Consider the following 16,263-nt stretch of genomic DNA (forward strand, 5'->3'; position numbering starts at 1 on the left):
CTACAACTAAATAAAAAAAGGAAAAGCAAACATTTCTGAATTCATCCGCGTAGTGTGGGAGCTGTGGGAGAGAATGCAGCCGTCTGGCTCTCTGTGTGAGAAAGAAGTCAGAGCTAGCAGCTGTGAGAGCCTGGTTTACCTGCAGATGGCAGACTGGCTGTATGCTGGGCCCTCTGTGGCACTCAGCGCCTGCCCCACCTGAGTCTGCGTCAACCCCAGAGACAGGCGGCGGATTTTAAAAGCTTTGGCAAACTCTCGGATTTCCTCCAAGTTCACCCCGTCGACTTCACTGGGAGCAGTCTGGGGATCTGAAACACAGACAATGCATCAGTAGCTTCACAGCACGGAAAGGACTTTCTAATATTTTAGCTACAGTACAAAATGGTCTCCCCTTTTTCTAAATTCAGATTAAAAAAATACAAAAATATTTAATTTGCATAAGCACCTGACGTCAGTAGTAGGTACATCAAATTGTATTTAATCAAAATCAGAATTATGTGTTGTATATCAGTAATTTTACTTACATTATTTATAAACATATTGTACTAAAGTAACATGCACCCATTTTTATGTATTCTCTGAAACAATAAGGCTTTTTCATTGCTACTAAGCCTATTGGATTGAATATTATTTTGAAAATAATTCACAATAAATGGCAAAATAAATATGTATTTACATTCAACAGCTAATAAACCAGTTTCCAGTTAAGTAAATACAGTTGTAAATTAATTGTTAATAAATAATGTTGCTACATTATTAGGGAAGGATTTTGTGTGTGTATTAATATGAAAAATCAATAAGAAATATTAGTTTCTTCAACCCATCACTTTTAATTAATGGCACATTTCCTTCCTGGTGTGAAGCACATGTGGGCATATATAACATACAATGTTGATGAATGATGCTAATCCATTATCTCTAGAGTACGCCTAAGAAGCCCGATGCAGCTTAATTTGAGCAATCAATCCTTTGTATGTTTAAAGCAGACTTTTTTTAAATAGTGACTGCGTCTGATTGAGCGCTTACATCAGTTTGAATCAAACTGTTGTTTAGAAGTAAGATTTCTCTGCGTATTTATTGATATGTAAGTGCTGTGTGAATTGTACTTGTTTTTGTTTTGTTTTTTATAAATTCAAATTCTTGTTAGTTCTTATTTATACCTTCATTTTTTATGTTATTTTTCAAATTAGTTTTACTTTAAACTTTAAAAGCATTTTTTGTTTTCCATGTATATTTGATTCTTAATGACATACACATGAAAATCTAAATTAAAATTGAACGTGAGTATGATGCAGTATATTCAAGTATAATGGTGTTTTTTACACAATATCAACTGAAGGAAATGTATACATGTATATACAGACAATAAGATATATGTTTTAAAGAAAATGTTGAAAAAAGGATATTGATATTCCTTTTCATCACAGGGAAATGTTAAAGAACTATATTTAATGTGATGTAAATTTACAAAGCTTTGCTATAGATTTAACTTCATTAAATTAAGATGTTTAAATAGTTGACTTATCAAAACACACCAATGATAGAATTTATAACAGTTACAACCAAATATTTGTATGATTTAATTTTTTCTGATTGTACCCCCCCCAAAGAAAAATGCTGCATGACACCTCTGCTGTAATGATATGGTGCTGCTCCCAATGCCATGCCGGGATCTATCCCAGCATCCTGTGGAGAAAGACCCCACACACTACCAATACGCCAAAACAATCAGCTTTATTCCCATGCTGTAGCTTAGCTCATTACAACACAGTAGGTCTAAAATCACTATACATCTCATTGAACCTATGAAAACATTAAAACGTCTAGTCAAAGTGTAGTCAAAAGAGACCTATTTTACTGTTATTTGCATTATCTGTGTGTATGTATGTATTTCTTTTAGATTTGTAGTAGAAATGTTATGGCCCCGCTATAAATCTCAAATGTCTCACTAGTAGCTGGAGCCGGGGCTGGCTATAACACTATTAAGCAGCCATATGAAGATTAATCTGTTATCTGTACTCAATTTATCCCATCTACAAACACAACTAACACTAACACGTTTGATATCTTTTTTTCTATTCGAACTGTGCACCTGTTATTTGTGGCATCTACATTTGTTGATAACATTTGAATATTTTGAATGATTTAAATTCACGAGACAATGGCGGAGTTTACATGTGTGTTTTGACAATAAGCTTGTGTCAAAGCATAAATTACCCTCTCCCTCTCAGGGTTTACATGGTCTTAGTTTATTGTACTCACGACGAGTAGCTATTAACCCGACAAAATAAGTGGAAAGGAGTGAGTTAATATGGAAATATTAATATTAAATTAGCTACAACATGTGGGTTTAAGCAACGCACTTAAACTACTATGCTAGCTGAGATACTAGCTTTAATTTGAAACCTGTTTTAAGTACCCTACAGCTGTCCTGATTAATTGTATATGCCTGAAAATTATTGGAGTTATAGTCTCAAATGAACTTATCAATGAATAAGTACAACATAATAAATAATACAAAATATCTGTTTATATATATATTTATATAGCCTAACTATTATATATGTGTTCTATGGCTCTACTATGAGTAAATGCACTCATGGTTACAAATGCTGAAGTGGAGAACGTATGATGGGGCGAATTGTTCTCTGGGAAGAATTGACTGTCCTTTTGATGCATACCCAATCCCTGTTACAGTCATAATTATGAGATACTAAGTAATAATTATGAGATACTAATTCAAAATAACAAGATATCAAGTAATAATTATTAGATACTAAGTCATAATTATGGCATACTAAGTCATCCATTGTCCACGTCCAACATCAACATACTTTTTTGCATCTAGAAACCCAAAATAAACTGACCAGCTATCTCCCACTATTATAATGCAGTCATTGAAGGATATACAATTATCGCAGAAGCATTTGCATGTGAAATACAGCTGAAACGAGATTCTATAATTATTTTCACTCCTGAATCTACTCCTTTCCTGTTGATGAAGCTAAAAAAGAAAGACATTGCTTGACAAAAGTAATGCTTTCTTTACAGTTCTCTATTCAAGCACATTTGTGTTAACATATATGTTAATAATTACATGTGCAAACTTTATTTGTTGCCAAAATAAATACAAATGTCAAATCATAATGAAGTTCAAGACTACTGAAAAAAGTTGCTATCATGCCAGGAAGAGGATGTGATAAAATATTAACACTACATTCTGTGAGAAAGTGGTTCGGGAGGCAAACTCAAATCCAAGGGTAACAGTTGTAGATCAGGATATAATGTCTCAAAATGTACCATTCAATGTCAGCTGCATGAATCTGGTGTTAATAGCAAAGTTGCAAGAAAAAAGCCTCTACTGACAGCACAACACAAAAAGAAGGCTCATACATTTGCCAAAATATTCTCATTGACACTTGGGTCTGTGCTTATTAAATTGGGCACTACGAACATGCTACGGACAACCTAGTTCCCTCTGCTGAGACACTCAAGCTTGGTCAGGAATTTATATTCCAGAATGATCAAAGCATCCAAGTTAACAAGGAAATGATTAAGTGAAAGCAAAATCAACGTTCTCAAAATGTCATCACACTCTCACAAGTGAAAACCAATAAATCTGAGGGGGGGGGTTGTTAGCCGTAACTTTTTATATAAAGTTTGTCCATAGTCATTATAAAAGAAAAAAAGATGATGACTTATAATTAAAAACATATATCTCCACTAATATATACCCCCTTGTTTTAGATTCCCCCCCACCACGATATCCAATATTGTTTTCTATTTTTTGGGTGCATGACCCAAGGTTATTGCTAGTCATGTAATGTGAACAGATTCAATTAAAGAATAAACACAATATATTTGCTAAAATAAGTTTTACTTAAACTTGTATTTAAAGCAAGAACATGAAATTAACAGGAATACTTAATCACCGACTATGTAACTCACTGCATCAGGACTATCAATTCATGAACTACATATATCAGCACATGAAATGGACTAGAAAAAAGGCACTCTGACTAACACTAACATATTTAACATAAAATAGCACTTATTTCTGGTTCCCAGGCTTTTGTCATGTGTTGCCATTTATAGATATTCTGGTATAACAAGGTCAAGGATGAATGCACGTCTTCTTTTCGTGATTAGTAAAATGGCTGAATATTTTTATAACGTTCAAATCACGTAATGTACATAAATGTGCCAAAGTCATGATGTTTTTGGGGGTGTGAATTTGGGGATTTTGTACTTAATAGACGCGCATACAGAGTGTCTTGTCTTCATGTATTGTGCCTCTATTAGTGTGAATACGGTATATATATATATAGTCAGGATAACATGTATTTTTCATTCTGTATAATTTTTTTAATGACAATGTTCAGATATTTGTTAACTTTTGTGGATTTTTGTTTATTTACAAAAATGTGAGCATTATGTCAAATATTTAAAATTAGCAATGAAAGAAATAAAAGATAGAAAAGGAAACAAAACATTGAAAAGGCTTAAAATGAAGAATGCAGATCCTCACTACTAAACTAATATTTTTCAGAATAATATTCTGCCTTCAATGTTGTCAATGGAAGATAAAAAGAAATCACATTTGAGACTCATTTTAATCTGGTTATTACTGTGAAAAAAATGCAGTTTAATTGCAGACTGTATGAATTCACACTGCCTTCGTTTGTGTTCACGCAAGACCCCACCTACATCAAAAGCCAATATGGCACCTGTCCCCAACGCTGTCACAGTATATATTCAGTTGAGATTCTGTGTCAGTTGACAGTATGCCTTGCGACTGTAATTCAGTTGTTGCAGCGAGATTACAGTGTGTAAGCTTTTGTATTCTATGGTGTCAACAATAAGTTCAACACTAGCTGGAGAGCTATGAGGAACACTGTCAGTTCAGTGACTCACAAACTCAGACTCAAAATATAATGGTACTTCACAGGGGACAGTGGGCGGAAGAATGGACGTTCTGTGGCTTCTATGACTACTCACTGCTGACTAGCTGTCCGACGCTGAGAGCAGATGAGGATGAGGATGTTGAGGAAGAGGAGGAGGCCTGGCGCACTGGGCTCTGAGACAGGGAGACTTGGCTGTGTGGCAAGTGGAGAAGGCTGGCCTGGGAGGACGCTGGCCCTACCTGCCCTTGCTGGGGCTGTGGCAGCTGTGTACAAACAGAGAGAACATGGTCACTACGGGTCCTCTTCTGAAAACATGCAGTTTTTTACCCTTTAGAAAAGGACAACAAAACAGAGGATTTTGGATGGATTCAGTTTCTCAAAATTACATGACACAAAGACTGCTAGGGTGGAGTAGTGGGGAAGAGATAAACTAGACCACCATGTATACATACAAGCTTTTGCAAGTGTTTAGAAATTATTCAAATGTTAATAATGTGGCTGAAAACAGCATCTTCATACATTACTTAGACTAATTGTATTCCAATTCAATGTTTCAATCTTGAAATAGTCTCACTAAAGCATGTTTTCATCAAGTATGTATTAGAGAAAATGTTTTTGCATGTACATAGCGAAATTTCGATTACAGAGGTTCTCTGATGGAAAATACAATATCATCTAGACTTTCAAAAACTTTTCTCAGTACTGCTACGTGTATAGACTTCTCTTCATTCGTGTTTTATGAATATGAAGCAAGATATCTAGTTGATTACTTAGAGTAAAGGATGCATAGTTTCTTGAAAAGTAGGTCGGTTGTTAATTTTAAATTATATTTTCTTTACTGGATGTTTTTGTTGGTACCTGTGGACATCTTGAGCTGACAATGTCTATAAACCATAAAAACAATCCTGTGTCCAATCAAGAAAAAAATATATTCACTGGCCAATCTGAAGTGAAATCTTGACTTATCTTTTATTCCTACCACTTACAGCTTTGAATAGCCAACAGAAAGAATCACACTCAACGGAAAATATTAAGCAGTGGAGTCCTTGCGAAATGGCAACATTGATAAAGAAAACTTTTTTAAAGAGCAACAATAATCATAATTACAAAAAAAATGCAGATTTGTAGCGATTTACTTCCCTGTGCCCGGAGATTATTATGCTGTAAAAGTCATTGATTTCTCTAAGAGAGCTTGCTTTTTGTGCCCACAGCTTACAGAGAGCACTTGTTTCTTTTTTAAATCAAGTGGTTTCATATTTTTTTATTATTCAAGAAGGATGTAGCAGAATAAACTGATGAATGTACCCTTACATTTGGTATTTCTGTGAATTCAATATATATATTGAATATATTAGTTTTTATTTTGCAACCAAATGCCAATCAAACATTCCAAATCTATTTATTTTGGATTCCCATGTCTTCCCAAAGGAAAGCTGCTATCAATTACTTTAAGTGAGGTTTTGATTTAACCCCTAACTAAAGTATTGAGAAAGCACTAAATACCTCCTAAAATTTCAATTTGTGGGTATTATTAATACATATATACAGTAGAGCTATACCTCTGAATCATGTCTCCACATTACAACATTTTGTGTATCTAGTTACAATAGTGGAAGAATGGCTTCATACAACCTTTTCTCCTGTTTCACCTGAGTTTAGAACTTGATATCCTTTTTGATACAGTACTATACCTAGAAAGGCCTCATTGTCACCCTTAATACATGTATTGCAAGGTTTGGATGCATTTTTTTGATCTCTAGACAAATATCTGTTTTCACTTAAATGTCCCTTGTTCTTTCTAATGCAATATCAATGAACACCACATATGAATTGTTGTGCATGGATATAGGTTACAAAACTTTGCTTAATACTGCATTACAGGAAACACTTGAGACACTTGGTTTTTAAATGCTTGATTAGGGGTCCTTTTATGCTGGAAAAATGGTTGAGAGTATTCATTTTAAGTGCAGTAATGAAAAGGATTTTTTTTTTCTGCATTGCACTGCAGGGGATCAGTAAATGTGCCTGCAGCTCTGTCTGAAAGATATTTTGACAGGTGCTGAAAGTGAATGCTAAAGAGAACACTGTAAGATTCATGAAGCGTGCTAGTTATTATGAGCTTAAAGTGAAGAAGAAAAAGTGGAAAAGGAAACAAAAAGTATCTTATCAGCATGTTGACAGATCTCTTGCACGTAATCGTCTGCTGCTTTTTTTTCATGTATCTTTCTATAATTTTAACTGCCCATGTCAGAGTTTACATTTTAACATAAATATTGAAAATAGTTGGTTATATACGTGTAAATAGAAATCATAGAATGATACCATTCTTTCTATAACATAAATGGGAAAATAAATGTATAAAAATTCACTGACATCAATCAACAGTAAGCTAGTAAATTTAGATAGCAATACAACATGTTTATTGCAGTTCTCTTTTTATATGTGTATATTATTCATATATGTAAAATTGGGAATCTTATTTTTTATGGTATTTTTCAAGGTTAGTAATTGTTAGTAATTTATATAATGTTTTGTTCATTTTTGTTTAGCTACGATTTGCTTTTGTGCTTACAGTGACTGTAACCCAACATGGCTGGAGAGCTGCTGGATTAGAGCCACTCAGTTACTAATAGGTGGCAAATATGCAAATCTGTTGGATCCCAAAACTAAAACCAGGACATTTTAAGCACAGATTTGAAATTGAATCCTAATAAGTGTACCTGCTGTCCTGGCTTGATTGGTGACAGCGTTATTCCCTGGGTGTTGATGACTGGCAGGATCTGGTTCCCAATGACAGTGGCGATGATCTGGCCTTGGGCGTTGGTCAAGAGCTGAGGTGTGATTGGCTGAACTTGGAGACCCTGTGTCGCGCCTCCTGCTTGGCTGGACGGCACACCAGAATTAGGCATCAGCGGAATTGTTCCAATAATCTAGAGCATAGAAAATAATACATACATACATCAATAAATCTGAAATTCTAGTATTGTAAGGATTTGGATCTGGAAGAGATGCCTTAATATAGCATAGAAACAAACACACATCTTGTTTGCAAACGAGTTTCTGGCCTCAGCGTACAATGTCTATTCTCTGCTTAACAGTCGGCTCATAGTTTCGGCAACATGTGTTGGGAGCTCTCTGTAGAGATATTCAAATTACTGTTAGAAAACCAACATTTTATATATTATTCCTTTGCAATATAAGCACCATACCTTTTTCCACCAATTACCACTAACCTCTCCTTATCTATTAAGCTGTTGTTTTCTTTCTTTTTACACTTTTACAACCTTTACTCTACTCCTCATGAATTCATTACTATAATTTAAATACCTCACCAGACTTCTTAGCTCTTTAAGATCATAGATTACAGATATAAGAGAGAAATATTCTGATAATTGCTCACAAACAATTTGAAACAAAATACGTTATATTTAATTTTTGATTTTCCTTACAGTATTATCTGTTACATGTTTATTTTTAAATCTATTTCAAATTAGCACAAATGGTGCAAATAAAAGTTAATTTTAAAAATGTATGTTCCTACTGACACTGAACCATTATTTATAATAGGCTTATTTATTGGTAAAGCCAATTTGAACAATATTTTTTCACTGTTGTTAGGAAGTGATTTTATTATACACAAAATTCTGAAAAAAGGAATAGACTAACCTTTTGGTCTTTTGAAAAAAGGACCTTGCCTTTTACCTCTTAAATGATCTATTAGGTGTTTTGTGAAAGTATGTGGTTTAAATGTGAGTGAATAGTAAGAATCAAAGCAAAGGCATAAAGCATGAAGTCCATTTGGATGAAAAGGCAGATATTCCCCAACTGTGATCACAGTTTGCATTTGGAAGTAGTGCTTTCTGCATTTGCTCAGCATTCAGTGGGCTGGGCTATCCAGTCTGCTTCTCTCTGTAGAAATAGTAAAATGCTGTACTAACCATTCTACTTAAAGGCCAGCTCTTAAGACTCTGTGTGTCTGTGATGGTGATAGTGACTCCTGACTTTTCGCTCTGGATCTACCAAATACTGTAAATCTGTGAAACTAGAAATAAGTGATCATGCCTCAAGAGTGACGATTGTACTTAATTTAACAAACTTTCAAATGTGCAAATCTTTATCCACACTTAACCACCCGCACACTTTTCAATTAGGATAACAATAGTGCTATTGCTGAATTCCACTTGACACAGACCATATTTGAGAGATTGTTGCTACAGTAAGTCATATTCCCACATTTTTTTCTTTAATATTTCACCATGATTAATCAACCTCTACAGTATTTCAGTCTGATTATTTAATCTTTATAGATCCTGTAATTACAACTAAATACTGTATTTATAGCTGGTTTCACAGACCCTGATTAGAAGTCTTGGACTACCCTTCCCAAAATAATATTGTCCAAACTAATGCAAACCTACAAAACCAGCCCTTAGAGTCTAAGAAACAGGTGTTTAGCATTGCATCAGTACAATCCTCACTCAGCTATGTGCAACATCTATGTACTGAAATGCTTTCCAGTACAGCTCCCATTGGCTAACACTTCAATGAGTAGTGGGTTGTCAATGAATATACATTTCACAGCATACCTGCTAATGAATATGTATTTCAAGGAGTGTCATGATGATGTATGATAATGAAATGTCCTAATATTGCAGTCTGAAGCATCAGTTTGCACTGTGCAGGAAAACAAGTCCTTTGAATAAGAATAGCATAACATTTTAACAATGTAATTTAAAGAGAACCTTCAGTTCTTCCAATCAGAAAATGTCAGCTACCCCTTTTCATGTTCATTTTTTGGATCTCTAGACAAAGATCTGTTTTCACTTAAATGTCCCTTGCACTAATGCACTATCAATTTACACCATATATGAATTGTTGTGCATGGATATAGGTTACAAAACTTTGCTTAATACTGCATTATAGGAAACACTTGAGACACTTGGTTTTTAAATGCTTGATTAGGGGTCCTTTTATGCTGGAAAAATTGTTGTTTCATGTTCAGGACAGCTGATGGTCTACAGTGAGAATACAATTAATGATATAAAAGTTCACTGATAGTATACAGGGTTTCCCACAGCACTATTTAAGGGCCACAAATCAGTGCCGTCTGGCCAACTAAATGCGTGAATGGCAAAAAAAAAAAAAAAAAAAAAAAGTATATATAGCAGGTGAGACCAATCTCAGCTGCACTGTACAGAGAAACCGACAGACAGACAAGGGATTGCTCTTTGCAAGCAAGCACCTCCCTGAGCTCAATGCATTGTATTCAACTGTACAATACAATACTGCATTGGGTTACCCAGTGTATATGTGTTGTTATCTTTGTGCTTTTAAACTTTAAAAAAACATATTTTGGTATTGTAGGATGAGCCAAGGGTTTTAATTGTCCCACATGCTGCATTGTATATTGCTCACACAAGGTACATGATTTTTTGTTTTTACGTCCATTAAAGTCAAATCCTTACTCATGAAAAGGCATACAATTGACAATGTATGTTTCGGTGTATGTTTTTCTCTGTCTTGTAGGAGCATGTGCACTTTGCTGTTTTTCTCTTCTTCTTTCAGACCTTCTAATTTTCTTGCAAGGGATTTTAATATCTTTTTTTTTATCATGTATTTTATTGTATTTTTATCATTTTAGCCCACACGCTAAATTCTGCAGATTCATTGTGCATCTCTGGTTTATCCAGGAGTGGGTGTGGTGGAGGGGCTGGTGGGCTGGGTGGGGTGTGTGCTCCTTCCTTGTGCTTTGTCTGGGGATTAGTTTATTGAATTAATGCATTTAATCACCTTGTAAAGTTTATTCCCATAATTTCACTTTTCTGCATGTTATGCTTGTTTATGGCTCCAGTCCACTTGTGGTGTTCGAAGTGCTCACCCTATCTGCTGGACTAGCTTCACTTGTCTTTTTTATATTGTGTTCAGTGGGCCTCAGGCAGGGCGCATAATAAAAGCTCAGTGAGCATACAAAATGTACTTCATTAACTTGAAGGGAACCTGTACAAAGCAGAAGCCTCTCTACTTCTGCACCAAACTAGAGAGTGGCGTAGTCCTGTATAGCCCATAGGCCATACATATCCTTACATTAAATAACTGGTGGTAGAATTTAGAGAACATCAAATGCCTGGATAAAATCAGGTCAAGATCTCAACAAATGAAAATGGAAAGAATGAGAACAATCTCCCTGACAGCTGGGTTTCTATTAATTGGCTCATTATAAATGTCTGTAATGTACTGTTATTTACAACTGAGTAAGCACACCCCTGATGTATTGCTGTTGTTAATGATGATGATAATAATAATAATAATAATAATAATAATAATAATAATAATAATAATAATAATAACAATAATAATAATATATTCCATTATTGTGCTTGTCTGCTTTAACTCATCTTTGAAAGCCTTATCTAACAACTACTCATAAACTAAACAACAAATGATGTATTAAATGTGCTGTTGCACATTATCTGGGCTAGGTGGTGCTGAATTCTATTCCTATCTACCTACTGCATGTCATTTTATTTTTGGACACCAATTTTGAAATGAGTAAAACAAAAAAATACTCTCATACTACTCAATTGACATAATGATATTTTAACGAAAAAAAATAAAAGTAAAAGTACAATGAGAATCGATTTGTGAATGCATAGTGTCAATTGTACATATTAAAATGCCAAATATTATAGCAGCAATATAATATATATATATATATATATATATATATATATATATATATATATATATATATATATATATATATATATATATATATAATCTCAGAAATAAGGCACAGTTAAACTGAACGTGTTTTAAAATCTAAATACAGGTATAATTAATAGTTTAATTTAAAAAATTAAAGCAAGCTTGCCTCAAATATCACTGAAAATCACCAAAACTCACCTATTGCTAAAATTGGTGGTGGGTATTCCACTCTGCTAGCTGATGATTACAGTTCTCCTAGGTATTCACTATTTAACTGTTTATAAAGTACTGTGCACTGTACTCTGTGGTATGCAATTTCACATTGATGATCCACATTAAGTGAAAATAAAAATAAAAACTCCAAGCTGTGAGCAATAATTCTCTGTATGCAGGTATGCTGAAAACAACAAATAAAATAAGTTGGGAAACTGATCTATTGGGTATTCAAAAAACAAACAAACAAAAGACACATGCAACATTAATATGAAGCTGAAGATAAATATTTGCTTAATCTTTGTTGGCAAACTTGTAGCATGTTAACAATGTATCTGGCAAGGGGACAGTTCCATGCTGTTGAGAATACTGTACACAGCAGGCTACACTGGAATATGTAGCAACTAGATAATTTACATATGCTGCCAGATTGAGCATCTATTCCAGTGTGAGTTTATTTCAACTGGTACTAATTTAGGATGATTTTATTCCCTGACAGCATGCCTAAACCACTCCCAGCTCTTTGACATAATGAGGAAAGATGACTGGAAAATGGAAGAACGACAATTTGTAATTCATCCCAGCTACGGCTCATTTGTTTATGCTGCTTCACATTAAGCAAGAGATAATTCATAGCTCTTCATGGCTTCTGTGCCTTCCCATGCTGCCCCGCCACTTAACATATTTTATTGCTCCCACAGATGATCACAGCAACTGACATCCACTTTGCATGCATGCATTGCAAAACTTGTTCCTCTCAATTATTTATCCTCAGCACAAAGTGAATGTGGCTCAACTAAAATAAAACACTAAGGAAAGACAGCTCTGCATTTGTCCCCAGTGCAAGGATTTTTTCTCCTCACTATATATCTTTCCAGGCTTTTTTTCATGTATTTATTCTACATCCCCTGTTCTGTGATCCTAGGATTTCTCATTTTCCTCTCCTTGGACCATAACTCATTAGAATTATGCTGGTTTGTTTCCGTGGAATTGTCATCACGTTTCTCAAACCTGAGCAATCTGTGCTGTTATCCATGGTCGCCAGGCAATTTTCTTTTTCTTTTTTTTTTTCTTATTTCTTTCTTTTATTGTGGTTTTGGAGTGGAAGGGGGGTACGGAGGTGGATTGCACTTTGTGTCTTTCACATATTTTCTGAGGTATTTGAAAAGAAAAAGCTCAATGGGCCAGCTGAAATCTGGAACTCCAAAAATAAAGTATAAATGGCAGAATAAATGCAAAGAAAAGGGCAAACTTATTTTCTTGTTTCTTGGTGTACAATATTGTGTTTTTGTATTATCCCTTGCAGAATGCATTCTAAAAAAAAATCATGTATCATTTCTATAGTGGACAAAAGGGTTAAAAGTACTGTGAAATATACAGGGATAGCATGTATTTTCATGTTACACCTTAAAGAATGCTTATCCAAACCATAAAAGAGTCCCCAGTGAAATTAATTTACATTTCAAGGTAAGCAAAAACTGGCCATGTTTTTGAATGAAGCTGGACAGACATGAATATAATCATTAGAACGACCAACTAATACACAGACATATATATATATATACTGTACAGTTAAAAAAAATGGGTATGTATGATGTACTTTGTTCAAATGTAAAAACAAGTGAAAACATTTTTTTTTCACAGAACGTTTAGGCAAGGTCCTTCTTCAGCTATGTCAGAAGAAAATAAAATCACATATATACAGGTTTGCCTTGCTTTGCACGAAAGATGGGTTCCAGAACTATTTGTGCTAAACAGGGTCATAAGAACATTTAATTAACTGATAAATTAATAAAACTACTACTACTTCTACTACTATGGCTATTAATAATAATAAATTCACCATAATATTGGAATTTTATTTTTAATCTGCCAAAGTTACTGACTTATTTTAGATTCTCCCTCAGAATATTGACTTCCAGCATGTTTTGGGCCTGTTTGTTAGATTTTAAATTACTAAACATAATTGAACATTGGTTTTGCTAACGTTTGGTATTTAAAAGACAATTTAAATTAGAGTTCAGCAGACTGAAATACATGACTGAAAAAATAGGTAGATTTTAATTAACAATATATATAATTTACATTAAAAATGTAACCATATGGAGACTTATGACAATAATATACAAATGTATTTCCTGGTTTGTTTGCTAATTCCACATTCCAAATACCTGTCTCCTTCCTTCCATTACATAGTATATGCTATTATAGGGTTTTAATCAACCAAAACACATTAGTTTATAACACTACTTACTCAAGGTAAATGTTTATTTCCTTTATACATGTAAATTACTTCTTAATGTCTACAATTTGTGTACACAGTGATATAGAAGCTATGTGTGATATAAGAGAAGCGCACAGAGTATGTTTTTTAATTGATAATGTTTCTGTCTTTTAGGAGCCTGTGTCTCCTAAAGTGCAGTTATTTGATATTTTTAATTTAAAACTTATTTAAGCCCATGCTCAATGTTTACGACTGATTCATTGTGTAGCTGTGAGGTCACCTGTTGTGTGCCTACTTGTCTGAGCGTGTTCTCCTTCACCAGATATGGTTTGGAGATTATTTGTGTTTTATTTGAGCACTTTATATATTATTTGCAAGATCATAATTTGCTGTCATTGTTATCACTTTTCATGTTTTCATCCTAGTGTTTGTGTTTACTTTATTTGAACTTTTTTTGCATATTCGTCTTCGTGTTGGGGGAACCCGCTTGGTTGGTTAACTTCATGTTGGGGTAGACCTGCTGAGTGGTTTGTGAAGTAACACCTTTGTTTCTTATTGATCCTGCTTTTATTCTGGTTTGAATTATGTTGTGTGTTCAGAGAGTCTCATTTCAGAATTCAGGTCAGCACTCTTTCCTTGTCTTCCATTTGAAAGGAATCAGTACAGAAAGAGGAAACAAACTGATAAAGGGTCTATGACTGACAGGAGGCCCTCTTTTTGGGTGGTTTAGTTGGGCAAAACACTCGGGGGCAACACGTACATTTCCATTTGGGTATGTAAACATTGGATGACAAATATTTATGTATCTGCTTATGTATAAGCTTCTCAATGTGTTATTATATGGCAGGCCAATTATAATTTAGAGATATCTTTAATTAATTTAAAGATATCTTCAAATATTTAGAGATATCTCTAAATCATTTAAAGATATCTGAAAATATTTCAAGATTCTTCAAATAATTCCAGATATGTTCAGATATTTAAAGATATCTCTAAATCATTTAAGGATATCTGCAAATCAGAGAGATCTGCAAATCATTTAAAGATATCTCATTTAAAAGTACATTTAGAGATCTCTAAATGATTTGCAGATATCTTTAAATGACTTAGAGATAAAATTGAAATCATTTAGAGATCTCTGCAAATTATTTAGAGATATCTGCAAATGACTTCCTGTTGATTTAGAGATATCTCTAAATCATTCCAAGATATCGTCAAATCAATTCCTGTATATTACTCCCTGTTAACTTGTTCATTCATCTCTGTGTAACTGAATGAGGAAACGGGGAGTGATAATATCAGCCAACATACAGGAAGTCATTTGAAAATATCTTGAAATGATTTGCAGATATCTCTAAATCATTTAAAGATATCTTCAAATCATTTTGAGATATCTTTAAAAAGCACCTTATTTAGATATCTCTAAATTGTTTTCAGATATCTCTAAATAATGTAAATATGTATCTAAATAATGTAAAGATATCTTTAAATGATTTAGAGATATCTCAAAATATTTGAAGATATCTTGAAATGCATTTAGAGATAACCATCATAATATGTCAAGCCAACTTTAGAGATAAAATATCTTTATCAAGGAAGTGTGTGTTAAAACATGTTGTAGATGCAATTGTACAGTATCCTGAAAGAGAATTAATTGTACCTGAACATTCATTAGTAGTTCATTAGTAGTTTTTACCCTCTCACATACATAATTAAATCATTTTAGATCTGGTTTAAGGGTACGAATCTAGCTAGGAATACATTATTTAGTTTTAATATAACTGTTAAATGATGGTGCTATAACATAACAATATCTAATATACTCTGCTTCTTCCCCAACAAACCACTGTGGTTAAAGGTTTATTACACCTCTTATTAGAAATCACTGCTCAACATTATTCTTATTTTCACATCACATCTCCATTACTAGAGGTGGATACAAATAATGAATACAGTATCTTTATTGTGCTCTCTGGTTGGATTACATATTGTTGCTAGGGATAATTTAGCACTTCATTGTGAAGTACAAATGTCTGAATTTGAAACATTTCACAGTCAATGGGGGAAAGGCTTTTTCAGAAATTATGAATGTTATTATTATTTTTGCATCACCCATAACTGAATAATTTTATTTTATATTGCATATTTTAATTTAAAACAATAGTCAGAATAAGATCTGCATGTATGTTGTGATCTTATTTTATTTTAAATGAACGT

At 33.7% G+C, this 16,263-nt stretch overlaps 1 protein-coding gene across 1 annotated transcript in view; it reads right to left on the minus strand.

Annotated features, from left to right (window-relative positions):
• The window catches only part of pou6f2 (POU class 6 homeobox 2), a 166,009-nt gene that overhangs the window by 10,855 nt on the left and 138,891 nt on the right, over window positions 1-16,263 (minus strand). The window contains exons 6-8 of the mRNA XM_066689500.1: window positions 7,625-7,834; window positions 4,999-5,167; window positions 140-308 (exon numbers count right to left, since the gene is read on the minus strand). Of these exons, the coding sequence (XP_066545597.1) occupies window positions 140-308; window positions 4,999-5,167; window positions 7,625-7,834 (548 nt within the window). The remainder of the gene's footprint in view (window positions 1-139; window positions 309-4,998; window positions 5,168-7,624; window positions 7,835-16,263) is intronic.

This window comes from Amia ocellicauda, chromosome 2, assembly GCF_036373705.1.
Source record: "Amia ocellicauda isolate fAmiCal2 chromosome 2, fAmiCal2.hap1, whole genome shotgun sequence".
Lineage (NCBI taxonomy): Eukaryota > Metazoa > Chordata > Actinopteri > Amiiformes > Amiidae > Amia > Amia ocellicauda.